Source organism: Trachypithecus francoisi, unplaced genomic scaffold (assembly GCF_009764315.1).
Source record: "Trachypithecus francoisi isolate TF-2019V2 unplaced genomic scaffold, Tfra_2.0 Lachesis_group13, whole genome shotgun sequence".
Lineage (NCBI taxonomy): Eukaryota > Metazoa > Chordata > Mammalia > Primates > Cercopithecidae > Trachypithecus > Trachypithecus francoisi.
Window position 1 is genome coordinate 44,882,195 of NW_022681458.1, and position 27,674 is coordinate 44,909,868.

The 27,674-nt window shown below is 35.8% G+C and overlaps 1 protein-coding gene across 5 annotated transcripts in view; it reads left to right on the forward strand.

Annotated features, from left to right (window-relative positions):
• Positions 1-22,474, forward strand: part of PGAP1 (post-GPI attachment to proteins inositol deacylase 1) — an 85,283-nt gene extending 62,809 nt beyond the window's left edge. For 2 of the 5 annotated variants that reach the window (XM_033230779.1, XM_033230780.1), the window contains 7 exons: positions 7,141-7,231; positions 7,975-8,172; positions 9,155-9,290; positions 10,927-10,977; positions 11,427-11,614; positions 12,671-12,775; positions 14,113-22,474. In XM_033230779.1, coding sequence (XP_033086670.1) covers positions 7,141-7,231; positions 7,975-8,172; positions 9,155-9,290; positions 10,927-10,977; positions 11,427-11,614; positions 12,671-12,775; positions 14,113-14,251 — 908 coding nt within the window. In that variant the 3' untranslated portion in view covers positions 14,252-22,474. The remainder of the gene's footprint in view (positions 1-7,140; positions 7,232-7,974; positions 8,173-9,154; positions 9,291-10,926; positions 10,978-11,426; positions 11,615-12,670; positions 12,776-14,112) is intronic. The other 3 variants (XR_004441645.1, XR_004441643.1, XR_004441644.1) reach the window with 3 other exon arrangements.
• The last annotated feature ends 5,200 nt before the right edge of the window (positions 22,475-27,674 follow it).

The window sequence follows — 27,674 nt, forward strand, 5'->3', positions numbered from 1 at the left end:
CCTGGGCAACAGAGTAAGACCCTGTCTTTAAAGGAAAGAAAAGAAAAAAGAGAGAGAAAGAGTTCTTGTTAAAGTTTTTTCATGAAAAACTTGATTGCAATACAGCTGATTGCAAATGCTTTTGGAGAAGAATTGAAAACAATAACTGTGGATGACAGAAACTTATCATAGTCATGGTTCAAATCTGATGAAAGCCCCAAAGTGATAAGGAAATTTTAGTTATTTCTGTTAACATGCAGCATTTTAAGATATCAACTAGAATCATGACTGACAGCATTATATCAGGACCATCAGACTTTTATCAATTTTACATAATTTTTAGAAATGTTGACATCAATAGCATATCCATACAAATATAACTTTGAAGAAGATTTAACATAACCAAAATTATGACTGATAACATATTTGATTTCTGTGAATTTATATAATTTTGTAGCATATCAATAACATGAATATAACTGAAAGAAGATCTAGTATCACTTAACATTTGACAATGTTTTCCATATAATTTACCAAATAAGCCTAATCATATAATATCTCTACAAGATGAGAGATATATTCTTGGAGGCTTTTCAGGGGCCCAACTAGAAAATCTGAAAGCTAAGATAAAAAAGACTTAGTTTAGAATTTTTGGCCAGGTGTGTGGTGGCTCATGCCTATTCTCTGAGCATTTTAGGAGGCCTAGGAGGGTGGATCACTTGAGCACAGGAATTCGAGACTATCCTGAGCAACATGGTGAAACCCTCTCTGTATAAAAAATAAAAAATAATTAGCCAGGTGTGGTGGCATACACCTGTGGTCCCAGCCACTTGGGAGTCTGAGAAGGGACGATCACTTAAGCTTGGAAGGTTGAGGCTACAGTGAACCGTGATTGCACCATTGCACTCCTCCACCATTAAAAAAAAAGAAATTTTCATCTTTGGAAAGCTTGCCAAAGAAGTCAAAAGGTTCAAAACACTTGATCAAAAGAGGATCACAGGTCATTGTGAAATAATGGTACATTTAAAGTAATAAAAGACTTAAAAAGCAATACAGAAAATTGTATGGATATAAAAATATTAACCTTCTTAAAGCTCAGTTATCCTAAGTGATAGAAAAAAAAACTAATAAAGATTAACACAGGAAATTATCCTATAAAACGTCAGTACTGTGTAATTTCCTGTGTTATCTGTATTAGGTTTTTTATTACCAAAAGATAAAGAAAAGTCTGTTGCAGTGTGACTTCATCTTCTTATGGGAAACTCATTTAGATAACCCAGAACTTAAACGAACCTGATGAACGGGTACTTGAATTTAATCAGATAGAGGAAAAATGTGTCTCAGGTTATAAGTGTAAGCCCATATTATAGAGGGATATCAACAAGAAAGCTAGTATTGGAAACAGAGAAATAAGTGGCTTGTAGAAAAAGTAAAAGCACGTGACACAGTTTCCTGATTACATGGAACAATTGAGACATATCAAGAAAAGCCAATAATATAGAATCAAGTTATCCAAGAGGAAAACATTGTTTTTCTAGATGAATATTTTGGCTTCAGGCCATAATAGTAGAGTTAGAACTGAAGAAAAAAGTTACACAGGAGGTGACAAAAAAGGTTGAAAGGGAGGTTATCACCTGAGGCCTTCTTAAAGGGAGAGAGGAAGAGCAGATCTCAGGAGGAAATGTGGCAGAAATAGAAACTCTGGACAGTGTAAAACATGGCTGTTAATGAAAACAGATTTCAGATTTAAAAATCAAAACCTTTTCTAATTTTCTAAGAGTAAATGAATATTTCAAGAAAGCCTTGCTTTTACATAGGGGACCAAATTTTTAGTTTTGCGTTAGTGTATCTTTAATATCAAAGCTTAATCTTTAGAAAGACAGAAATCTCTTTTATAGCCAATTTGATCACATGCAGAATTTTCTTTCATAAAGTCACTCTTCATCAACTTTTTTCATGATTTACTTAGACCTTTGATAACATGCTTAGCCTTTCTGTCTTGTCCAAATATTTCCTATTTCTTAAATAACCAGTCATTTTACTTTAGGACAAAAATGTATCACGTAAGTTGTTCTTATACAAAACTATTCTGTTTTCTTTTTAACCTTCCTTACCAAAAACGCATTCTCAAGCCATAACTTTATGGCTTACTCTTTTTTTTTTTTTTTTAATTTTATTTTTTATTTATTTTTTATTTTTTATTTTTTTTTTGAGACGGAGTCTCGCTCTGTTGCCCGGCTGGAGTGCTGTGGCCGGATCTCAGCTCACTGCAAGCTCCGCCTCCCGGGTTTAGGCCATTCTCCTGCCTCAGCCTCCCGAGTAGCTGGGACTACAGGCGCCCGCCACCTTGCCCGGCTAATTTTTTGTATTTTTAGTAGAGACGGGGTTTCACCGTGTTAGACAGGATGGTCTCGATCTCCTGACCTCGTGATCCGCCCGTCTCGGCCTCCAAAGTGCTGGGATTACAGGCTTGAGCCACCGCGCCGGCCGGCTTACTCTTACTTACTGGTTCACATCTCTCTCTTACTTACTGGTTCCTTTCTATCTTGTTTCTATTTTTTTCTAAATCTGTATTTAGAAACAACCTTTAAATAACATCCAAATTAGACAAAATTATTTTTCCTCAATAAAGAACACATTTTTATGCCTTTCTTATAATTTTTCTCATCAATAATACATTATTTTTAATATATTTTATATACATTAATTAGAATTGTTATTGTAAATTAATTTATATTTTTAATTAGAAATTTAACTCTTAGTAACCTTAAATTTAACGAGTAATTTGAACTGTCACTTATTAGTATTTAATAAATGAGAACCAGCTTATTTATTAAAGATTTACTTAAGTCACTGAACTAAAAGACACTTGGGTTAATTAATATATAATTTATATGAGTATTCATTTATTGAAGCCAATCTGAATAGAATATCTTAGGGGATTTTGGCCAACTATGCCAATACATGTACATATGTATAAATGTACCTGAACATATATAGACATACTCAAAAGCCTTAATAGATTTCATTTTGGAATTTTAATTATAAAGTAGTAATACAAACTCACTGGTTTATGAAAGATAATTAGATTCAAATTATATTTCTGACAGAATTGGGCCCCTATAGGTAATTAAGGCTGTGGACCAAAATTTGGGGTAAAGTAGCCTGCAGGGTGCAGATCAAGTAAAATGTTAAATTAGGCACACAGAAAACCTGAAGTAAATTCCCTAGAAAAGACATGTGTAACAAACAGAATGTAAATTCCATAGAAACTAGGGTCCTCAAACCACAAAGACATTTGTCTTTACACCAGGAAAGACTTACCAGAAGAGACAAAAGGTCTTCTGTCATCCCAGGAGAGATGTAAGGTCCTTTATTTACCAGATCCAGAATAAAGTCAAGAGGTTCTACCTTGATTTTAGAGGGAGAGAGAGTCCTGGCCTGAAAAAAAGGTGTGCCATGGAAGCAGAGAGCTCCAGGGGCTCAAGTGAGTACTGCACACCAGTTCTGAGCATCACAAACTGTGTCCAAAAGTAATCCTATTCCAGGTTCTACCTCTGGACACTCTTCATGTCAACCTAAATAACAGAGAGGGGCCTCTCTAAAATAAAATAATGTTTATTTGGGAATAGGGTATTGTAACAGGAATCCACAGGTCATAGTAAATTGTTTGCATATTCAGGAAGGTAAAGGAAGACAATGAGTGTTAAAGAAAAAATGAGGAGGATTATATAATTGTTTTGAAATAATTATCCTTGGCTACAAGGATCCATAACAAGGGTGGTGCCAGCCCGAGGTTGGACAAGTAGTTGCTGGGCAGATGTCCTCAGAGAAGTATTTTTGTGTGTGTGTAAGGTTGCAGTGGCCTTTGAAGAGTTGTGGTTTTCGCAGAGTCTTCTGTGATAGTTTTGCTATTAGGTATACAAGCATGAGAACCCTCCCTTCACAGTCTTCCCTGACTCTATTTGTCAGGATAAGAAAGAAAGAAATAAAGGAAGGAAGGAAGGAAGGAAGGAAGGAAGGAAGGAAGGAAAGAAAAAGGAAAGAAAGGAAAGAAAGGGAAAGAAAGAACACAGTGACTCCATTTTGATTCTGACAACAACTTTCGTTGTCAGAACTGAATTGTTTCTTTATCTGTAGGGTCTATTCTCCATCTCTTTTTCTCCCTTTATAATTTATCAAATAAAACTTTTTTATATACTTTTGTATTTTCTACAGTTTGGAGTTTGCTGATTCCATCCCCATGGTACAGTTGAACATGTTTTTCTATTTTCTATAAATTGATAATTAGAGCTATAGGTGTGATTAGATTCAGGTTATTTCCCACTGATCCCCATCCCTGTTCTTTTTTTGCTGTTGCTGCTGCAGGAATAGTTCATAATATGTATACTTCTAATAAGAGACACTCACTCCCTAATTTCCTTCCTTGTCATCCCAGTTTGTTTTGTTTTCTTTCTTCTCTTCCTTCCCCTCCCGTCTCTTTTTTCCTCTTCCTCTTTCCCTCCCTTCCTTCCATTTTTCCTTCCTTCCTTCTGTCCGTCTGTCTGTTGTTCTTTCCTCCTTCCCTCCTTCCTTCCAAGAGCCAATGCTTCATTGCTGCCTTTTCAACCTACCTGTGGCTAGACAAGACAGATGATTTCTTAAATGTATCATCTGTCTTTCCCAAATTTGCAAGAGTTTGGGATTCTCTTAAGTTTTAAGACATCCCCAAGAAAATTCCTCACTTGTTTTCTCCATTTTATACCCTGGCACTTGCAGTTTCCTTCCTGTAGTCTGAAGACTTCTTAAAATGTAGAGCCTGATCTTGTTCTCCATTCTATTTCTAGTGTCTGAGCTAGTACTGAGCACACAGTAGGCATTTATTATATTTGAGCTGTATCAACTGTGTCAATTAGGCATACTGAATGGAATAATTGAGATTTTAATGGACTATTTCAAAGATATGTGCAGGATTAAGAGAAACCAACAAGAAATGAAAAGGTGCTAAACTAGTAACAGAGCCATCTAGTACTCCAAGGTACCAGGACAAGAGAAGGAACAAACCTAGAGGGCTGTAGGAGTGGACACCATTCCTGGAGCTGTAGCCTGGTGTGTAGGAACACTACAGCCACTGCCAACCTGTGGCTCAGCAGGAAAAAGATGAGGAAATACATACACTAACCTTATTTTCTCCTACCCTCCTATCTGTTGATACCTCTTAACTCCTGAACTTAACTAGAAGCCAGTCCATAAAAGTCAGCCTTCCAGAATTCAGGAAAAAGTGAGGGGTGGAGAATGGATCTGGAGAAGCAGATGTAGAAACTGTAGTACAATGGACAAAACCTTCCCTGGAGTATAGCAGTTATTACAGTTTCCAGGAGGCTAAAACTTTGTTTCACTGGGCTTGGACAGTGATTAAGGGAGGCAGGAGCAGGGAAAAAAGAGTGTGGCCTGAATATATTAAAGCACCATTCCATAAATCCCCTCCACTCAAATCTTTCTACAGCTACTTAGTGCCCTTCAGTTACTTTTATACAACTTCAAGTCTGCCTTTAGTGTTAATTTTAACCTGATTTAACCTATATTCCAGGAAGAGGTAAGCAATATTCAGTTGATCTGCGCCAGACCCAGCCTTTTAATTAAGAGATTATTCTGGCCGGGTGTGGTGTCTTACGCCTGTAATCCCAGCACTTTGGGAGGCTGAGGCGGGCAGATCACAAGGTCGGGAGATCAAGACCATCCTGGCTAACACGGTGAAACCCCATCTCTACTAAAAAAAAAAATACAAAAAATTAGCCGGGCATGGTGGCACACGCCTGTAGTCCCAGCTATTCGGAGTGCTGAGGCAGGAGAATGGCATGAACCCGGGAGACAGAGGTTGCGGTGAGCCGAGATCGCGCCACTGCACTCCAGCCTGGTAATGGGGTGAGACTCTTTCTCAAAAAAAAAAAAAAAAAGAGATTATTCTGACTCTATGACATCAACCAGACTTGAGTATAAATGTCTATCTTGTTTTGAAAATCTGAAAAAAGTCTCGTTTTTCTTGGTTTCAACTGACTTGATAATTGATTCTCAAACATATAGAATGTACATCTGGGGGATGTTTGATGCTGGTTAATCTAGAGGCTTTAAGTATTGGATTATGTATCCAACCAATTACAGATGTAGTTCTGAACCAAGGACGCTTATCAAAAATCACCTGTGGATTATACCCATTAGAATGACGATAATTAAAAAAAGACAAATAATAAGTTTTAATGAGGATGTGGAAAACCTAGAACCCTCATACACTGCTGGTAGGAGTGTAAAATAGTGTCGCTACTGTGAAAAAAACAGTCTGACAGTTCCTTAAATGACTAAATATAGAGTTATTGCATAACTCACATCTGCATTCCCAGGAATATAACCAAGAAAAATGAAAGCATATATCCATACAAAAACTGATATACAAATGTTCATAGGAGTATTATTCATAACAGCCAAAAAGCAGAAACAACCCAAATGTCAAGTGATGAATGGAAAAATAAAATGTAATATAATGATACAATGGAATAAAAGGAATTTGAATAAAAAGAAATTAAATGAAATACTGGTATATGTTACAACATGGATGAATCTTGAAAAATGCTAAGTGAAAGGAGCCCATCACAAAAGACCACATATTATGATTCCATGTATATGAAGTATTCAGAATAGGCCTATCTTTAGAGAAGGAAAGTATATTAGTGGTTGCCAAGGGATGGGAATTTGGGGAGTGATAGTTTAAAGAAAACTTTCTTTTGTGGATAATGAAAGTGTTCTAAGACTGTGGTGATGGATGTACAACTCTGAATATACTAAAAACCACTGAACTCTATATACTTTAAATAGAAGAATTATATCAGAATTGTGTCCAATAAAGCTGATTTTTTAAATCACTCATGGAGCTTTGTGAAAATACAGCTGATGAAATCCCAGCTTTGACTTCCTGAATTTGTTTTTACAAGTGATTGAATGTGTACGCTAATATAAGAGCTATTGAATTGCAGCTATTTTTAATCTTTCAAGAAGAGTGTCTGTGATAGTAATGAAGACGCTTGCTTTCTCTGGCACAAAATATGTTGCTCTTATAGAGAACGTGGGATATAGTATATCTTATACTTAATTACTGTGAATTGCATGTAACTTTTTTTAAATCACCAGGTTGTTGCTTAGAATATGCTACCATGTTGGATAAAGAAGCCAAACCATACAAAGTTGATCCTTTTGTAATTATCATTAAGTTTCTGTTGGGGTAAGTTTTATTATCTGTGATAATGATTTTAATTGTGTTTTACATGTAACATTGTATTTGGTTCCATAATGCAATATAAATTTTCATACAGATTTGGCAGTTGACTTGTTTCGTTAAATGGGATTTTTTTTCTCTTAGGCAGAGGTCTAATAAGTATATCAATGTTTACTTAATAGTATAATCATTTCAAAAGTAATTACTCACTTTATATATATCAGTCTAAACTTAGACTGCCTTTAATGTTTGTAAATAGGTGTATATGGTCCATGATCTGTGAGTATCCTATATTCAAATGCAAATCATTACAGGGTATTGATGAAACAGTGCCTCTCTGATCACTTTTGAAAGTGTATTTTAGATCTCTCTACCCTAGTTAACATTCCATTCTTAATTTAGTCACATTTTCAGATTTTTGGTTAAGCATCAATATATAGATCTTTTTTTCCATCATTACAACTAACTCGGCTTTCTAAAAAAAAAAAAAAGAACATATTACTTTCTATTAGGATCAATAGAGAGTAGTAAAGCTATACTGAAATGCAGATCTTCGAAGATCAGTAGGCTCACTTGGAAAATAAATGACTTGTTCCATACAAAGAATTAAATATTTGTTTTTCCGTATAATTATAAATTAAGTATCAGGGAACTTTAGAGACTCTCTTAAATGGTCAGACACCTCAAATATTAAGTCCTTACATTTCAGTTATTGGGTTTTTTGCTTTTATATTTTCTTTTCTCCACAGGTATAAATGGTTTAACGAATTGTGGGATGTATTACTGTTACCAGAATTAGATGCCGTCATTTTAACTAGTCAGAGTATGTGTTTCCCCCTCATATCCTTGATTCTCTTTCTGTTCGGAACGTGTACTGCCTACTGGAGTGGCCTGCTCTCTTCTGCATCTGTGAGACTTCTTTCTTCATTGTGGCTAGCTTTGAAAAGGTAAAGAATGAATGATTAACAGCTTTCTTATTGCTTTAAGAAGAAATATATGTTCTGATAAGGAACCTGAAATTAATGATTTTTACTAAACTATTTTCTAAGGAAAAATATATAGCTAGCAAAAGTATGGGTTAGTGTTCAAAGTTAGTGTCTGTGAAAGCTAATCATTTATTACCAGTTAAATGTTACATTTGATTTTGACCTTAGTGCCTAAGAGTTAGTAAAAAAGTTTGACAAATTACACAGATAGTTTCAAATTTCGTGGTTGTGAATCTTTCCCAGGAGGGATTGTTTCTCCCGTGATACTGCTTTTATATGCTGACTTCTATAGTGAAACCAGGGGACAAGAGTCTGTAATCCAGATATTAGGATCAGATTAGATGAGATGTATAAAAGCTCCAGAAACATTGCCTAGAGTTTTATTATGGGCCCAATGACACAGTTTGAATCTGAAGTTACTGGTAGGCTTTCCTGGTAAATCATCAATCTAGTGCCCATTGCCACTCCGCCTTACCAGACATGTCATGTGATTTCCTGTCACAGAGGAGATTATAGTGGGTGTGATGCTTCTTCCTCCACCCTTCTGAGAAGCTTCAGATAGAGGTTCTGATAGTAACACCACCAAGGGTCTGGAAGTGGTCTCTAGGCTTTAAGAAATAGAACATAGTTTCTCCTCCTGTCAAGACTGGAGATGTATGGCTCAGGGTGTATAATTAATGATTATCTTTGGTGACATTTTTTCACCGGTAGTACAAGTATCAGCTATAGTATATCAAAACGGTGGAGGAGTTATCACAATACATTACAGAACTTAAAATCAAATATTTGGGGCCACTTGCCTTTATTTTAAAAATACCTTATTGTTAACCTTATATATTTGCATATAAGAGAGACTGGAAGGGTACTATATTGTTTTCTTCTCATATGTGACTATATAAATATTTGTTAATATGTATTTTAAACTTTGTTCTTGTAATTCCAGACCCTCTGAACTTCCTAAAGATATCAAGATGATATCACCAGACTTGCCCTTTTTGACGATTGTCTTGATCATAGTTAGTTGGACAACTTGTGGAGCACTAGCCATACTTCTTTCTTATGTTTACTATGTGTTTAAGGTATGTCAAATCAATAAAGCCAAAATGATTGAGCTTTGTATTAGGCACGTATAGGACGTCCTATAGGCATTATTAACAAAAATTCTCATAAACACTGTAGTAACCTTCTGTTACATAATGGGTTTGAATGTAAAGATTTTTAAAAACATCTTAGTTATTTAAATTACATACAATTAACTGGAAAAGGGAAATTATTGATCTAAGTTGGGGTTTTTTTGTTGTTAAAAAGGAAAGAGAAAGGAGAAGATAGAATCTGTTTCTGCTTACTTCTTGGTCTTTACAAGGGTTAAGTTTTTTGTTTTTTTTTTTTTAACATTTTACTAGAGCAGTTTGTATTCATACCTCTTTTTGAACATGGGTAAGAGATGGAACAAAAAGTAATGTCAGTAGGATCAAGCTATTAATCATGCTAAGATAATATAAAATGTTACAAATGTTGCTGAAGGATCAGAAGATGACAATAAAAATAATTAGGCTAATATTTTTACTGAAGAAGTGAAAAACACGTCTGATAAAGTTGACAGCTTTGCAAAAAAAAAAAAAAAATCCAGGAGGTGATACAGGTGTATTCTCTCCATGTTATTCTTAGGAATAGACAGTTGACATCAGAGTGGATAATGCTTTTTTTCCTTAAAAATGAAATTTTTGGCCGGGCGCGGTGGCTCAAGCCTGTAATCCCAGCACTTTGGGAGGCCGAGACGGGCGGATCACGAGGTCAGGAGATCGAGACCATCCTGACTAACACGGTGAAACCCCATCTCTACTAAAAACACAAAAACTAGCCGGGCGAGGTGGCGGGCGCCTGTAGTCCCAGCTACTCGGGAGGCTGAGGCAGGAGAATGGCGTAAACCCGGGAGGCGGAGCTTGCAGTGAGCTGAGATCCGGCCACTGCACTCCAGTCCGGGCGACAGAGCGAGACTCCGCCTCAAAAAAAAAAAAAAAAATGAAATTTTTAAAAGTGTAAACTAAATGCATGCATATCATATATTATTTTCAGTTTTCCAAAGGAAATTTATATGCTTCTTTAAAAATTATTTACAGCTACTTTGATTTATAAATAATAATTTCAGTATTTTTTTAATTAGGTATTTCAAACCACTGACCCACTAAGCAAAGGTTTCCTAAATATTTAGGTAACCCTAATAAATTAAATTTAAAGATTTTTTCCAGTTCTTATAAACATTTCACCACTGTATATAATTGGGTTCTGGTTTTCAAAGACTTAAAATATGTAGAATGTGTTATATTCCTTTACTATATTGAATGTAATGAAATCTTTGACTCACAAGACACATTAAGTTGCTATAACAAAGCATCATTCAAACTTAGGCTTTTACAGGTTATAAAAGATATAGCAGTATATCCTGGCCCCACCATACTCCAGAAGTTTGTATTGTTTTGTTTCTGTTTCTGTTTTTTCTTTGCTGATGTTTGTTGCTTTTGTTTGTTTTTTAATCCATGATAGCCAGCATGTGTAGTTGTTGTTTTGTATAAGAATGTTTTTAAATGTTTAAATGACTTTTTGGTTTACATTTTTAAAATTTCAGATTACAGTGCTTTTCATTTTTAATACCAAAGGCTTATACATTTTGTTTCAAAATAAAAGTAAAATTAAACAGCGATTTATTTTTCTTAGGTTGTTCATCTGCAAGCCAGCTTGACAACTTTTAAGAATAGCCAGCCTGTGGTAAGTTTTATTTTCAAAACTCTATGTAAATTTAAAATGAAAGAACATGGGGAAATATAAGAATTTTTTTTTTTAAGGTTAGGATTTCGTAGTGCTTAAAAGATACAGTATTAATGAATTTAAGTAAAGTGAACCTAATGAATATTTTAAAAGACTTGTAAATTCATCTTTGTCAGTACCTATGTCATTTTTTTTACAAGTTGTTATCTATTAAATTTATTTTGAATAATTACTTGGATATATTCTCAGCAGTAGAACTAGCAAGTCAAAAGAATAAAAGTTTTATAACTTTTAAAGTATTTTTAAGCAAAGTAATTTCAGGATTTTATGTCAGTTTGGTAATGGAAAGATGTACTTATTTAGCTAATAAGTAATGAGTATGATTCTAAATAAAGTAATATACTTTTGTTTAGTTAGTATCTTGATATTTTTACTTTATTGTTTTATAGAATCCCAAACACTCTAGAAGAAGTGAAAAGAAATCCAATCATCATAAAGACTCCTCAGTACACCATCTTCGTTTATCTGCTAACGATGCTGAAGATAGCCTTCGCATGCACAGTACTGTGATTAACTTATTAACATGGATTGTATTACTCAGCATGCCTTCTCTAATTTATTGGCTAAAGAATCTTAGGTACGTTTTATTTATATAATTATTGTTTATGTGGTTCAAACAATAAATATCCCTAAGTAGAGACTTGCTAGATTCCTAATGGTTAATGAAAATTCCTCAAGAACAGGAAACTATACATTACCTGAAATTTATTTATTTATTTATTTATTTATAATTTTTTGAGATGGAGTCTCGCTCTGTTTTACAGGCTGGAGTGCAGTGGCGCGATCTTAGCTTACTGCAACTTCCGCCTTCCGGGTTCAAGCAATTTATTTTTAATACATTCACATTTTCTTCCTTACTATGTGTATATAAAATTCAGGAATATAAACTTTTCAAAAAAATCAGCCCAAAAGGGTGAATTGTATTTGTATTCATTGGTCAATAGCTAAATAAAAGGCCACGTCATCCAAGTAGTGGTTGAACCCCTATTCAATGTAGTTTTCAAAAATGATATAAAACTTTCAAGTTATCTAAATACTGGGAATTTTTTTAAGTTGGCAGAACCAAAATAAGTTCAAATTAAATAAAAGATTACTAGATTTTAATATCTTCCTTTTGTTCCTTATTTTAGTCAATATCCAGATGTTTGTTCACAGATTTGCTGTCAGAATTATTTGAGGAGTACAAATTTTTGATTCTGAAAGGCTATAGACATTTTACTGTCAGTAAATGCAAGAAATGAATTGGATTTTTAAAAAGATAGGGACAAATACCTTTATGAACCTTCATTTTATCTTTTTTGTTTTAGAGTAGCACTCACGTATTTGAAGTAATTTTTTTTTTAACTTTATGCCGTTTTAAACATTATACTGCTTATAAAAAGAAAGTGCATTCATACTGGTTATTTTCATTTCCTTTAGTAGTTTCTGACCATAATTCTCTTTCTAAAACCTTGGATACAAAGATGATATAGAGCAAAAATTACTTATCAGATATTTCATGAACTGTTTACAGCTCTCTTATATCCAGATTGCTATTGGAATGTTTTTAACAATATTTATCGTATTGATTCTGATAATTTAAAATGATCAGGTCATTGTTGATTTGTGGGTTTTTTTTTTTTTCATATTATAGGTATTATTTTAAACTTAATCCTGATCCATGTAAACCTTTGGCATTTATCCTTATTCCAACTATGGCAATTCTTGGAAATACTTACACTGTTTCAATCAAATCAAGGTACAGTAGTTTAATTTTTCTTTTTCTCCTATCTGTTCTTGGCCTTTTCCCCGTTTATATATGAAACATACTCTTTATTTCTAATTAATTTGAATATTCCTAAAAGTAAGGCCATAACAGTATTATGGTTTATATGCAAGTATATTATACTTGTTTTCTTAATTATAGGTTTTACTTGATAGAATATAATGCAGTATTTTTTTTCTTTATGAAGTTAATCCTAAAAAGACATGATCTAAGATTTGCTTCCCAAAAAGCAAACAAGAGAAGTGGATGGAGATACTGGTGAGATAAAATTGGCCATGATTTGATCATTTTTGAGGCTGAGTAGTGGTTGCATGAGGGTTCATTATACTGTTAGTCTACTTTTGTAGTTTCAAATTTTCTGTAATAAAATGTGATTTTTCATTCACTTGTTGTTTGCTTTGGGAGTCTTTTCAGTTGATTCTGGCAGATATTTGCAGATATTTTAGAATCAGGCCGACCTGGAGTTAAATCCTGGTTCTGCCATTTAATAGCTCTGTCTGTAGTTAAATTTCTTAACCCCTCTTATTCTCAGTTTCTCTATTTTCAGAGTAAAAAGGTAATCGTCTTTTCTGATTTTTCTCTTTATACTCCTTGTTTTGGGAATTTAAGATGGCTCTTTGGTTTTTTTTTTATAAGTAGGGTTAAAATAAACATTTCTGTAGCTATGTCTTATTGAACATTATTGATGATTTTTGTTAGGATAAATTTCTAGAAGTTGAATTACTGAATAAGAGTCTAACTAGTATTTTTCTGTTTTTAAAATTAGAAAGACTAAACAAAACTGGCTATTTTAAAAATAGAAATATTTTTCTTTTCTAGCCAAATATGGCTTGTATTGATCTTTTTAAAAATTATGAATTGGTATGCCAGGTGCGGTGGCTCACGCCTGTAATCCCAGCACTTTGGGAGGCCAAGGCGGGTGGATCATGAGGTCAGGAGATCGAGACCATCCTGGCTAACACAGTGAAACCCCGTCTCTACTAAAAATACAAAAAATTAGCCGGGCGTGGTGGCGGGCGCCTGTAGTCCCAGCTACTCAGGAAGCTGAGGCAGGAGAATGGTGTGAACCTGGGAGGCAGAGTTTGCAGTGAGCCAAGATCTCACCACTGCACTCCAGCCTGGGCGACAGGGCGAGACTCTGTCTCAAAAAAAAAAAAAAAAAATTATGAATAGGTAAATTCATAACATAAAACATTCATTTAAAATCACTTAGAATATTTATTTTTCCCAAAACTGTATAAAAGATTGATATAATTTTGGCTCACAATGTAGTTCACATAAATAATCTATATTTCTCTGTCTCTTTACAGTAAATTGTTGAAGACTGCTTCACAATTTCCACTTCCTCTGGCTGTTGGTGTGATTGCTTTTGGGTCAGCACATTTATATAGGGTTCCATGCTTTGTCTTCATTCCTCTTTTACTCCATGCATTATGCAACTTTATGTAAGAGTGGACTTAAGGAATGACAAAGATGATTTATGCGTTTAAGGCCAGTGATAAGAGGGAACACACAGATCCATCAGTATGGACGGCAAGATCCTTTGGAGAAGACAAGTCTATTTTTACAATAATGAAAATAGGAAATTAGTTTTGTAATGTTTGAGGGAAGTAGTTGAAGCATGGTTTTGTTTTGTGGTGTGGAATCCATGTACTAATCATTTTTGAAAAATTCATGAAGGGATATATATGGTGATCACTAATCATTGAGGACTCCCGTGCATATCAAATAGTCTGTTTTATCAACCATACGAGAAGTCTAATATTAGAAATTTAGTAGATGCAGCATTGTTTGTAATCTCACTGCAAGTATTCTGCTCATTTCATCAGACTTTTTTCACAAAAGTAGGTTATTTTGGATTTGCTGTAGTTTATCTGTTAAGAAATAAGTCTTTAAATAACTGATGAAATTTATAGCTGTTGGGTTTCTCAAAGGTTAAATAGCCACAGAAAGCCTTTGGTTAGTTTTTGGCAGCCACCATGAACAAAGTGGATCTTGTCTTCTTACATCTATGAAAATAGAGCTTTGAATGGTAAGGAGACATGTTTTCTTGGTAACCAATGCAAGATTGATGGGTGGAAACATTCAAACGTAAACAATTTTTCTTGCTATTTTTCAAATATGAATCTTATTATATATTCTCGGTGAACATCAGGAGACTATTAAAGTGGTCTGTTGTTAAATGTAAAAAAAAAAATGCTCATAGCTATTTGCTTCCCGGTATTGGAGCAGTTCAGTTGTTTAGTTTATACCATTGGATTCAATTCATTGCACCATGGTTGCCAAAAGTGCCTAAGGTCATAATGGATTGTGAAAATAACCAAATTCCGGTGGTTGGAAACTCTAGGTTTGTACCATTTTTTTCTGCTGTGGGAAAAAACAACAACAACAACAACAACATGATCAAGGTAACATCACATTTGATGTATAATATTATACTATTAATGGAATAACAGTAGACAACTGTAACCCATTAATAGCATGAGTATAAACAGTACACCTGAATAAATTGGAGACATTAGCCTCTAGGTTTAACAGTGGAATTCTGATTTGCCTAGGTGACTTCTGGGATTACTGTTTGACAAATAAAAGAGTAACATTTTATTTCATTTCAGAATTTACTTCACTTTTAGCTACAAGAGTAGGAAGAAGGTAATCGGCAAGGCAGAAGAGTATACTCTTTGCCTTAGGATAGCGTAAACTCAGGCTGAGCCATACCTGGCTTATAGAGTTATTCTAGATGTGTCGACTATAAATGCCCAAATCCTCTCAACTAAAGTTTTAGTGATTCCACAAAGCCTCTCATTTAAATTTCCAGTGATTCCACCATTGCACTTGTGAACATGTATCCTTGTTAGTACCCAGGGATGTCCTCGAGCACCAGTTTCATTTTATCTGCCATTGCATCTGGATTCCATTACAGCCTCTCAGCTGTTACTGCCTGTGGACGGTTACTTCTACTTACTGCCTGTAGAGGGTTACCTAACTTCTTTTCTCAGTTCTTCCTCAGGTCCTGCTCTTTTGACCTCAGTTGAAGAGGGTCTTGCTCTCACCTCTGAGGGTTTTAAGTTTGTTTGATCCCATTGTTGTCTTTTCTAGCTTCGAGCGTGTTGTTCAGTATTCATATTTTCACTTACTGAGAACATTAAAGGGAAATGATAAACTCATGGTGGGGATATGGCAGACAGGTGCTTGTTTGTTTGAGAGAAGTAGCAGAAGGGGTAAAATACGAAGTGCTCTATGTTTCAGTTGGAGAGGAAAGAGAGAGAATTTATTAGATTATGTACTTATCCCGTGGCATACCACATATATTTAAATAGGGACACATCTCCCTATGTTTAACTATACTTACAGTCATAAACAACTTTGATACACATTGCATCTTTTAATCTGTCACCTGATATTTTAGTGTATCTCAAGTTACAGATTACATGTATCCTTAAACTATTTCTGAATTTGGACTTAGGTCCATATACAGAAAGAACTTTAGAAAATTCATTAATTTGGATCTTCTATTGATAGCCATAAATATTATGTTTATGTATTCTAAAACCTCTTTAGTTAGTACTGTTCATGAATGTAACAAGCTTAAATTTCTCATTTGTGAGTAGTACATTTGCTTTTCGTTTGTATTTTTTGAGACGGAGTCTTGCTCTGTCACCAGGCTGGAGTGCAGTGGCGCGATTTCAGCTCACTGCAACCTCTGCCTCCCAGGTTCAAGTGATGCCCCTGCCTCAGCCTCCCGAGTAGCTGGGACTACAGCCACCCGCCATCACACCTGGCTAATTTTTGTATTTTTAGTAGAGACGGGGTTTCACCATGTTGGGTAGGCTGGTCTCAAACTCCTGACCTCATGATTTGCCCGCCTCTGCCTCCCCAGAGTGCTGGGATTACAAGTGTGAGCCACCACGCCCGGCTGTACATTTACTTTTTAAAGCAGCAGACTAGGAGCAGTAATTCTCACTGAAATATTTTTATGGGAGTGTAGTTATCACCAAGTCCTAAAGTCTTATTTATGCCAAAAAAAAATTTCATTTTAAGGACTACAAAAATGATTCTAATTAAATATTTTATAATCAATAGTAGGTTGGGTCTTTAGCCATTGTATATGTATATATACAGACATATATGTGTACACTTACATTTTGACGGGGTCTTCATTGAGTCTTGATGCACTTTAAACCCAAATGGCTACCAGAGATGCGAAGGTAGGCTCTTTGAAGATTAGCAAAATGGATGTTTCTGTCACTTGAGAAAAGGAAAGTCCTTTGCCTTTCAATTACACAGTTTCCATCATGCCCACAATCTATATTATTGGCTGGTAAAACAGCACTGCCCTATTAGCAATGTTAACAAAAATGAAATTATTTATTGGCAGTTATAGATTATCTAATTCAGGAAATTTATGAGCTCAACTTTTACAGCAACTGTTATGGCATTCTAATTTAGCAATTGTTGAGTTATGAGTAAGTTTTGTGCTTAACTCCTAGACCCTATTGTTGATAACCAGATCAAATGTAGTCTGTACAGGGAAAAATACTGGGTACATTCAGTATTTCTAAAGTCTCCTTTGGAGTTACTACTGATTGTAATTTGGAACTGATAATAGGTAGAGATTGCTAACACGATTTTTTTTCCTGGATCTTTTTTATGCCAGAAATTAAACAGGTTCTACTAACTCTTTTTTATTTTCTTGGTTATCACCAGAATGAAAATATTTAAAGTGGTGACTCTAGAAAAGCCATTCGTGCCTGGTTAACGTTGATTTTGAGTCTTTTCAATATATATTGATCATGTATTGATTAATCTTTATTTTTTCATATTTTGGCTAGACAAATTCAGATCTATATAATGGAATACCCCTTCTTGAGTGAACTATACTACTATCTACATGATTATATAGTAAGGAAAAAAGAAGAAATAACTGTAATAGGCATAGTAAGTGTTTGTTGTTGGTTGTCTTGTCACTCATGTGATACTACACATTTCCACAATACACACACACTTACATGAGGTGGATTATTTGTTTTGTTCATTATATAGTTCCTGTATGTTTTTTCTTTAGAAACAAAGTCTCATTCTGTCACCCAGGCTGGAGTGCAATGGGCGGTCATAGTTCACTGCAGTCTTGAACTCCTTGGCTCATATGATCCTCCCTTCTCAGCCTCCCAGAGCAGGTGAGACTATAGGTACATGCCACTGTGCCCGACTTTTTAATTTTTTTGTAGAGACAAGGTTTCAGTTTGTTGCCTAAGCTGATCTCGAACTCCTGGTTTCAAGCGATCCTCCCACCTCGGCCTCCCAAAGTAGTGGGATTTCAGGCATGACCACCTGGCCTAGTTCCTATACTTTTCTTAATTCTTCAGACTTCTCACATGTAGTATAGTGCATTCATTTCATCTTGCTGTTTATTAGAACCCTTTGTGGCCAAGGGAAATAAAAGGTGGTAAAATTCAGTTTTCAGTTTAGTTCTTGAAAGCTCTGGGAAATAGAGAAAACACAACTATGAATTAAACTAAGGCTGTTGATTTCTGAACCCCCAGATAAATCAGTTGGCCCACATTTTAATTTTAGGTGTTAGGTCCAAATTAGCATAATGTCTTGCATTATCATTAGGTTCAGTGTGAAACTTTACAGTGCTGCATTTGACGTTTTAGGGACTGGTTATTATTAATCATTTGGGAAAAATGAAAATGTGTTGGGACCTTCTATGACTAGGCATTTGTTGATTATTTTTCATGATTGCTTTTTATTTTCTCATTGTGTAGGATTTGTGAACTTGTATATTGTAGGTAACAAGATACTTTGTAAAATTTACTGGGGAAAATCCATTTGGAGCACATGACATTTGCCAGGATAAGAAAGCAGTAATATATTTGTATTGTAAAATTACACCCTGCCAGAAAACTGTCTTTTCTAGTAAGGTAAATGTAGAAAGGACTTTTACAACATAGTAAGTTGATTAGGAGCCAAACTTTGATCCCGGATTTTTTTTGGACTAAGATTCTAAACTCTGTAGTGAACTTTTATGTTTACACATTACTCATTCATTCTTTCACAATATGTTTAATAGCCTGAGGAAATAGGAAAGCTATAAAGCTACTCGAATTCTTTACTTTTAATAAGAACAATAGGAAAGAAAAGTCAGGTCAGTAATCCAAATCCAAATATGTGTACTGCAAATGCTCAAGAATTCACATTTTTTGATAAATTGTATTGAGTTCAGAAGAACTTATATGAATTTATTATCTGTTAATAACTTAGTTTTGACAACAGAATAAAATTTGGCAATTGTGAGAATAATCAAGCTGTTTTTCCATTAACAGTGTAAATTCGTAACATGTCTTTCAAAAGTTAGGTGATATTCTAAGCTGTCTTAATTGTCTATGGTTGATAACTTTTACATAAAGTACAGTACTTTCTGAAAGTGTTTGGCATGTTATGCTGCCAATAATATCTGTGTTTTGAAATACCAATTAATCAGTTAATTTCTGAAGACTTTGTGTAGGACTTGATATATGAGTCAGAATCTGTCTATACTCATTCTGTGCATTGTAACTTTGAACACTTATGAAAAACTGTATCTGTTGGTGTGTTTTGATTAGTGTAGATTTGTTTGCATATGTGAATTCTGATTTTAGTTTAGGAAGTCTAAAAATAGCCATTTTTGTAAAGTTCATATGCTATTTTTTTAATGTCATTTTGGTTTTTAATATTTATACAATAGTGATGTTACTAGTAAAAAATGTTTATAGACAACACGTAGAGCTATTAACTGTTCAAAAGCCTACATGATAGGCATATTTTGTATTTCATGTTGCACTTGTTCTGTTTCATATTGGACTTTTTACATCCCTTTTTTAGGAAAAAAGGAGACACATTTGAATTCTCTTTAGCATAAAGCTGTGCATTGGAAACTATATGACTGTATCCATATGGTTAGCAAAATACTTTTTGCCACCAAAGGTAAATGAAACTGTAAAATACCTCTGGATATTTGTGCCAATGAACTTTTCTTAGCATATTGGGATTAAAGCAAAAATAATCTTTTCAGTATGTTTCATCTAGGACTTACAATAAATGTTTAAACCATGAAAACTTATATTTCATACCCTAATTTTTCTTTGAAAATATTCAAGATTTGTAGCCTAGTGTGTTCTATTTTGTGTGATTGCTTGAATGTTTTCTGATTTTATTGAGTAAAAGTTTGCCTAGTAATGATCTTTCGGCAATTAGTTGAAATAATTATTTGAAGTAATCTTGCTTCAGATTTATTTTGTGATGTACATTGTTGTACAAGCCATTTTAGTACAGGTGTCTCATTTATGTAGTTGAAAGTCGACTGTGGAATTTATTTTGTTTTTTTGTATTTCCATTCAGTCTCTTTATCTAGTCACGTGTTTCACAGGGGAACTTGTCCACTGGAACCTAACATAGTACAACCTTTCAACATGTGTATTTTAAAGGAAAATATTATAAAACAAGATATTAATACTAAAATGTTAACATTAATATGTTGTACTCATGGAAGAAAAGTAGAAAATACGATAGGCTCAGAAACTATTTTTTATCTGCATTAAATGCTTCAATGTCTCCCCATAAAAATTCTAAGGAAATTTCAGTTCCTCATATTATAGTTTTCCCCATAATTTAATATTACTAAGTATTTCTGTGCCCAGTAATGTTGATGCAGTTTACATGAATAACCTTGGAAGTAAGGAGGCAGAACAGAAAGCCAAATATCAAAATCTTTGGCCTTCATTTAGTGACAGTTTATTCTAATGGGGACCATAGGTGTTATTAGTAAAAAGAGGATGTACAAGGCCTAAATTCAGTGTACATTGTTCTTTGAAATGAGTCCATCTATTGTGTTGAATAATTGTATTCTAAGTAGGAGATGCCTGTATTTAACATAATCATGCTTTCTACATAATCAAATATGTATTTGTTGGAATACTGATAGAAATAACCTTCCCTTTCTCCACTGTGGAGTGGAAAAAACCTCCCAATTTACAGTGTATATAAATTAGGAAATTATGTTACATATTTACATTTTTAAAAATATAAAAATGACTGAATATATTATTTTGAAGTGATTGTATTATAGTTTCTTAAACTTAATGACTGGCTATAAATATAACAACATACCCATGAGAAACCAGACCAAAATTGAATATATATCATCACTGTGACCTTGAACTTATAGTCATTTGGGATAAAACAGAGTGTGCCTTAAAATGATAAAAGAGTGCCCTGCAATTTTATAACTGTACATTTTATTATGGGTGGTCCTCTCAAATTGGCCCCAAATCCTTGTCTTTGAGGTTGGTGAAATAAAAGTTGACTGGTATTTCCTTTAGTATTTCCAGAACTATTGCTCTAGAGGCCTCCCTTAATTTTCAGAGTTTTCATTTTGAATTAAAATAGACTTACACTACATAGATGTAGAAAATTAAGTTTGGCTAAAGTTTCTGAAAAAATATTCTGGGAGAAGGTGGTGGCATTGTTCTGAACGTATTACACTTGGAAAAACTAATCTTCAAAGGTAATTTTTTGTCTTATTAATGAATAATCTATCAAAGACATGAATTCTTCGACTTGTGCTCATTCTTTCTCAAATCATTGAGGCTTGTATATATCAAATAAGGTTAATTTACACAATAATGATTTTTAATAATTAATAAACTCAGATTCATGTAGTATATTTTAAAACATTATTTCCCCTCATTTTTCCTTCTCTGTTTTCTTCCTATATATTTTTAAGGTTTCAAGAGAAAACAGACTTCAGTTTTTAAAAAATGTAGACTTGCATTTTTACTGTGCTTATTTAAAATAATGGATATAATTTATATTAAAGTCCAAATTATTTTATTCACAGGATAATCATGGTCTCTGATAAAAGATGCTCACATTTCTGTGTACTCACAAGTTGTATATTTTTCAATTTCAGTTTTGAACGTAAACTCAACACATGTTTTTCCCATTTTACCTCCACTACCTACTCGCCAGACAAAAATAGAGATCTCTCTAAAGATACATACAAAGAAAACGTCTTCCCTTAAAACGTGATCATATTGACATGAAAGTAGTTTGGGCAAGGGTATGTAATAAAATAAATGGTTCTCAGCTTGCATCAATTTTTATACTATAGTTAAAAAATTTATAGAGGACAACCTATGTGTTATGTTGAGATAGACTCAGTAAGTAATCATTTCTTTGCAAATTGATAATTTTTTTCTCATCCCTCCAGAAAGTACAGTGCATAACAACAACACTTAACAAGTGCAGAGGAACCTGTCCTGTAATATATAATAAAAAATGATTGTCACCTTGCAGATGTTTCCATTTAAACATGCATGATCTCCAGTACTTTGTACAATGTATAGTATATTAAATACATTTATGTGTAATTTTGTGTGTATTTTTATATGGTATAATTAAAATTATTACATTTATGTGGTTGTAATTCACAAAAGAAATACTACTTACTATACCTGTAGTGTGTGTTGTGAATGTTTTTAGCTATGTTTCAGCATTATGGTGTAGGTTTAATAGATGAATATTTGCCTTCAGTCTCTGCTCAGGTATTAATGTGTAGTAATTTTTGGTGCTTTCTTTTTAATCTGTGATAATCTGGTGTTCTGAATGTTCAAAAATAAATTTGGTTGAATATGCACATGTGGTAAAAAGATTGCTTACCAATTGACATACTCTCCACAATATCATCTTGGTAAAAACTTTTTAAAAAGGATTTATTGGCCGGGCATGGTGGCTCACGCCTGTAATCACAGCATTTTGGGAGGCCAAGGCAGGCGGATCACGAGATCAGGAGATTGAGACCATCCTGGCTAACACAGTGAAACCCCGTCTCTACTAAAAATACAAAAAAAATTAGCTGGGCGTGAGGGCAGGCGCCTGTAGTCCCAGCTACTCAGGAAGCTGAGGTAGGATAATGGCATGAACCGGAGAGATTTTTCAAGGCATGATAAATCTAAGTACTGGCAGCCAGCCTGCAAATGTAACAAACCACATGGCTCATGCACCTAGAAGGCCACAATAAGTGAACAGAATGTAGAGGAGGGGTCAACCCATAAAAGGGAAGAAAGTTTTGTTATTGGGGAATCAAAACTTAAGTGGGGAAGGGGATGGGGTATAACCTTATGATGGGTATAATGAAACTCAGGCGATGTCTGGGAAGATTGTAACCGCATAGTACTCCACCAGTGAGGAACTGGGGGAGGGACTTGTGTGCTAGGAGATAAATTATCTGTTGTGACTGCCCCAGGTGTCCCTGCCCATCAAACACCCAATCTTGAAAGACCATTATTAAAAGTCTCACTTTTGCTGTTCTTCATGCCTCTAAGTCCATTCTTTGGGTTTGGACAGGTGAGCATGTTTCTCACAACCTGGGGGCCCGTCCAGGATCTCTGTGCCTCCATGGAGTGGGATTCTGGCCAAGAGAGGAGACACGTCCCACTTGATTTAGGTGGCCCACTCTGTCCGGGCGTCCTGGCTCCCCGCAGAAGCCATAGACATACTTGAGACTGTTATTCAGGAGGCAGCAGAGGTGACACAGGGAGAAAAGCAGGCACCGCGGCAACCAGGCCACCTTGTGCATGAGCTAAGGTAGGAAAATTGGACTATGAGTAGAGTATTGCTTTGGTGGTTGGGCCTTTTTGAAGGTTCCGGGGTGTACAAGAAACCTCCAGTAAGGGAGGCTGAGTATACAGGAGTGTGCGAGACACCTCCAGTAAGCAGGGCTGAGTACACAGGGAAAAACTCAGACACAGAGACTGGCTGAAAATGGGAGACAGAAATTCTAGGCCTAGGAGACAAAGGAAAGAGGGAGCCAAAGAGACTCCCTGTGACATTCCCCCAGATAGTCCTTTGGGGAGAATGTTGCAGGTTTGGAGGAATAACCCTTGTACCAGAGACAAGGAAAAGCAAAACACAACAGATTATTGCTGTTTTATCTGGCCCAAAGACCCCATTTGTAAGCCTTTGGTCTTTTGGCCTCAGTTTGGCTCAGATGAGGATTGGGTGTGCCAAGCTTTAATTCTCTGTGTGAATTAGATAAGTTATACTCTACTGGATTAAGGAATCAGCCCCCATGTTCCCCCTTGAAGAAGAAAGCCTGGTTAAAAGCCCCTGCCCAGGGAAAAGCCCTGGGACCCCCTATCATGCTCACTCCTCCATACCCCTCACAAGATAGGGGACAGGAAGATCAAGGGGCAACAGGAGGATTAGAGGAAGAAAGACCTGGAGACCATGGGGAAGCCAAACCAACTGCTCCTTTAAATCCTTATCCAAATTAAAGAAAAGAATTAAAACAGTGTAAGAGAGATACTGAGAGCTTACCTATCCCTTCCACACAGCAGGCATCTAGCATGTTTTCTCTTAGGGAAGTTCCCATGGGACAGGGAAAAAAATGGCTTTGTAAATGCTCCTCTTACAAGAACTGAAGTTAGGAATTTCAAGAAGCAAATGAAACCACTCCTACAAGATCCCCACCATTTAGCAGACCAATTCTTGGAATCCAGCTTTTATACCTGGGCTGAAACGATGTCTGTCATGAATATCCTGTTCACAGGAGAAGTGGGGAATGATTAGGAGAGCTGTTCTTCATGCCTCTAAGTCCATTCTTTGGGTTTGGATGGGTGAGCATGTTTCTCACACTGAGCGCCTAATTTCTCAACTTAGTAGGAATGAGAATGATTTAGACATTGTTTATAAACAGATTTTCGGGTCACTCCAGAAATTTGATCTTTAGGGGAGGGGCCTGGAATTTTTTTAACAAGTGCCCCAAAAGTAATTCTCAATCAAGTTTGGCAAATATTACCTTAGTCAATAGACTTAACTTGCTAGGGCTCCTAGAAACAACTAGAAATGCTGTCCTGAGCATTACAAGGTGCCAAAAGAAAAAATAATTTGAGAGTTTTAGTACAGATTCCAATTTTATTATAGAGCATATGGGAGGAGTAAAACGGGGTAGGATATATTTTGAGGGAGGAGTACCTTCTAAACTTTTAACCAGCATCCCTAAATATATGAACTTTTATGAATTATCTACCTGTACTAACGTTGTGTATGGTTGTGGATTTTTGTTGTTGTTGTTGTTGTCGTTTTTGGTTTTTTGTTTTGTTTTGTTTTTGTTTTTGTTTTGAGACGGAGCCTCACTCTGTCGCCCAGGCTGGAGTGCAGTTGTGCTGTCTTGGCTTACTGCAAGCTCCGCCTCCAGGGTTCACGCCGTTCTCCTGCCTAAGCCTCCCGAGTAGCTGGGACTACAGGCGCCCGCCACCTCGCCCGGCTAATTTTTTTGTGTTTTAGTAGAGACGGGGTTTCACCGTGTTAGCCAGGATAGTCTTGATCTCCAGACCTCGTGATCCGCCCGCCTTGGCCCCCCAAAGTGCTGGGATTACAGGCGTGAGCCACTGCCCCCGGCCCCTGTTTTTTTGTTTTTCTTGTTTTTTGTTTTTTGTTTTTTAAAGACAGAGTCTCGCTCTTTCACCCAGGCTGGAATGAAGCGGCAGGATCTTGGCTCACTACAACCTTTGCCCCCCTCCCAGGTTCAAACGATTCTCCTGCCTCAGCCTCCCGAGTAACTGGGATTACAGGCGCCCACCACCATGGCTGGTTATTTTTTGTATTTTTTAGTAGAGATGGGGTTTCACCATGTTGGCCAGGCTGGTCTCAAACTCCTGACCTCAGGTGATCCACCTGCCTTGGCTCCCAAAGCACTGTGTATGTTATTAAATATACCCAAAGAGGTACATTTTTAAAGGATGAAAAATACCTAACTAGAAACTTTAATATTTCTTTGGATACCTAGGGATTACCTTGAATGAGACTACATCAATTTGGAATCCACTGAATACACAGCATGAAAACCTCGTGGGCCTTCCTCACTAGTTTTTCTCTTTTTTCACTTTTTTCTGGAAAAGGGGGTGAAGATGAAGAAGGAAGTGAAAAAAGATTGTGTGAAAAACAATTTGTGTGTGTGTATGTATATGTACATATATATGTTAACATATGTATGTTAATTGCTGCATAACAAAAGACTACAATTTTAACTGCTTAAAACAACACTCATTTGTGGCAGGGCGCGGTGGCTCAAGCCTGTAATCCCAGCACTTTGGGAGGCCGAGACGGGTGGATCACGAGGTCAGTAGATTGAGACCATCCTGGTCTACACGGTGAAACCCCGCCTCTACTAAAAAATACAAAAAACTAGCCGGGCGAGATGGCGGGCGCCTGTAGTCCCAGCTACTCGGGAGGCTGAGGCAGGAGAATGGTAGGAACCCGGGAGGCGGAGCTTGCAGTGAGCCAAGATCGCGCCACTGCACTCCAGCCTGGGCTACAGAGCAAGACTCCGTCTCAAAAAAACAAACAAACAAACAAACAAACAAACAAACAAAAAAAAAACACCCATTTGTTTGCTCACAGTTCAGTAGCTCAGAATTCCAGGCATAGCCCTAGTGTGTTCTCTGCTCAGAGTCTCACACCTCTGAAATCAATGAATTTGACTAGGCTTCTGTCCCATCTGAGGCTCATTCCGTTTGTTGTCAGAATTCACTTTCTTGTGGTCCTAGTGCTGAGGTCCCTGTTTTCTGGCTGTCAACCGGGGACTCTTGAACTCTGGTGCCAAGCCCTACCACATAGCTTTTTGACATCATGGCAGTTTGCTCCTTCAAAACCAGCAAGAGAGTTTCACATTGGAGTCTCTTTAACTTCCTCTGTCACTGACCTTTTGCAGATTTAGAGGGCTCAAGTGAATATCTTAGGTCCACTGACATAATTACCCTTTTAGTTGATTAACTCAAAGTCAACCTTAATTGTATCTGCAAAATCATTTGTATCATGTAAGGTAAACAATCATATTCACAGGATTTCATCCACAGTCAAGAGGAGGGGATTATACAAGGTATACACCAGAGGGTGAAAACTTTGGGGACCATTTTAGAAGTCAGCACACTACACGTAACATGGAATTGAAGTCTTTTTTTCATAATTGCTATACTTAATATTCCATAGTTTTAACTCAAGGAGCTGATGAATTAAACATAAAATGTTTCAGTGAAAGAAAAGTCCCTTGATTGAATTTTAAACAGCTCTTAAGTCTCCCACCCCTAGGTTGCTAGGTTGCTTTGCGCGTGTGTGCGTGTCTGTGTGTGTGAGAGAGAGAGAGAGATCGAGAAAGAGAGACAGATTTTGATTCGTCTAGAAATGGATTTGCTCTGCTTGTTTGTTTTGAACAGTCAGAATTTGGATATAGCCTGAAATTAAGGAAGAGTGGACCAGTTTGCCTTATCAAGTGAGCTGAAGCATTTTACTTTGCTTAATGGATGTAATTTCATATTGGGTATGAGTCAAGAGTAATGACTAACTCAAACAAAATTATATAAGTTCAAACTGACCTTTAAAAAATGCATCCAGAAATTCTCTTTTGACTATGTTTGGAGAAAGAATTAAGTTAGATGGACTTTCTAGTTGTGCCTAAGTCACAGTATATTGTATAAATGAAAGCTTCAGGTTTCGCAGAGCTACATGCCCATTTGAGTATTCATATTTGTAAATCATCCTTCAGGATGGAATAGTTCTGTGAGGTATGTTCATATTAACACATGCTCAACACAAGAGACAATCACCATGCTTTTTACATTTAATATTTTGCACGATTCTGATTAAGAAAGAACTTTAGAAAGTTTGGAGAGGAAAAAACTCCAACTAGAATGATCTAGGGATTAGAGTAGAAGATTTGATTGAAATATTAAAGACCTCCTCACTCTGCAACTACGTAAGTTCAGTAAGAAGGTGCTTGAAGAAGAAACTTTATGATTCAGCCTCTCTCTTCGTTTCCTGGCTTGCAGGAAAT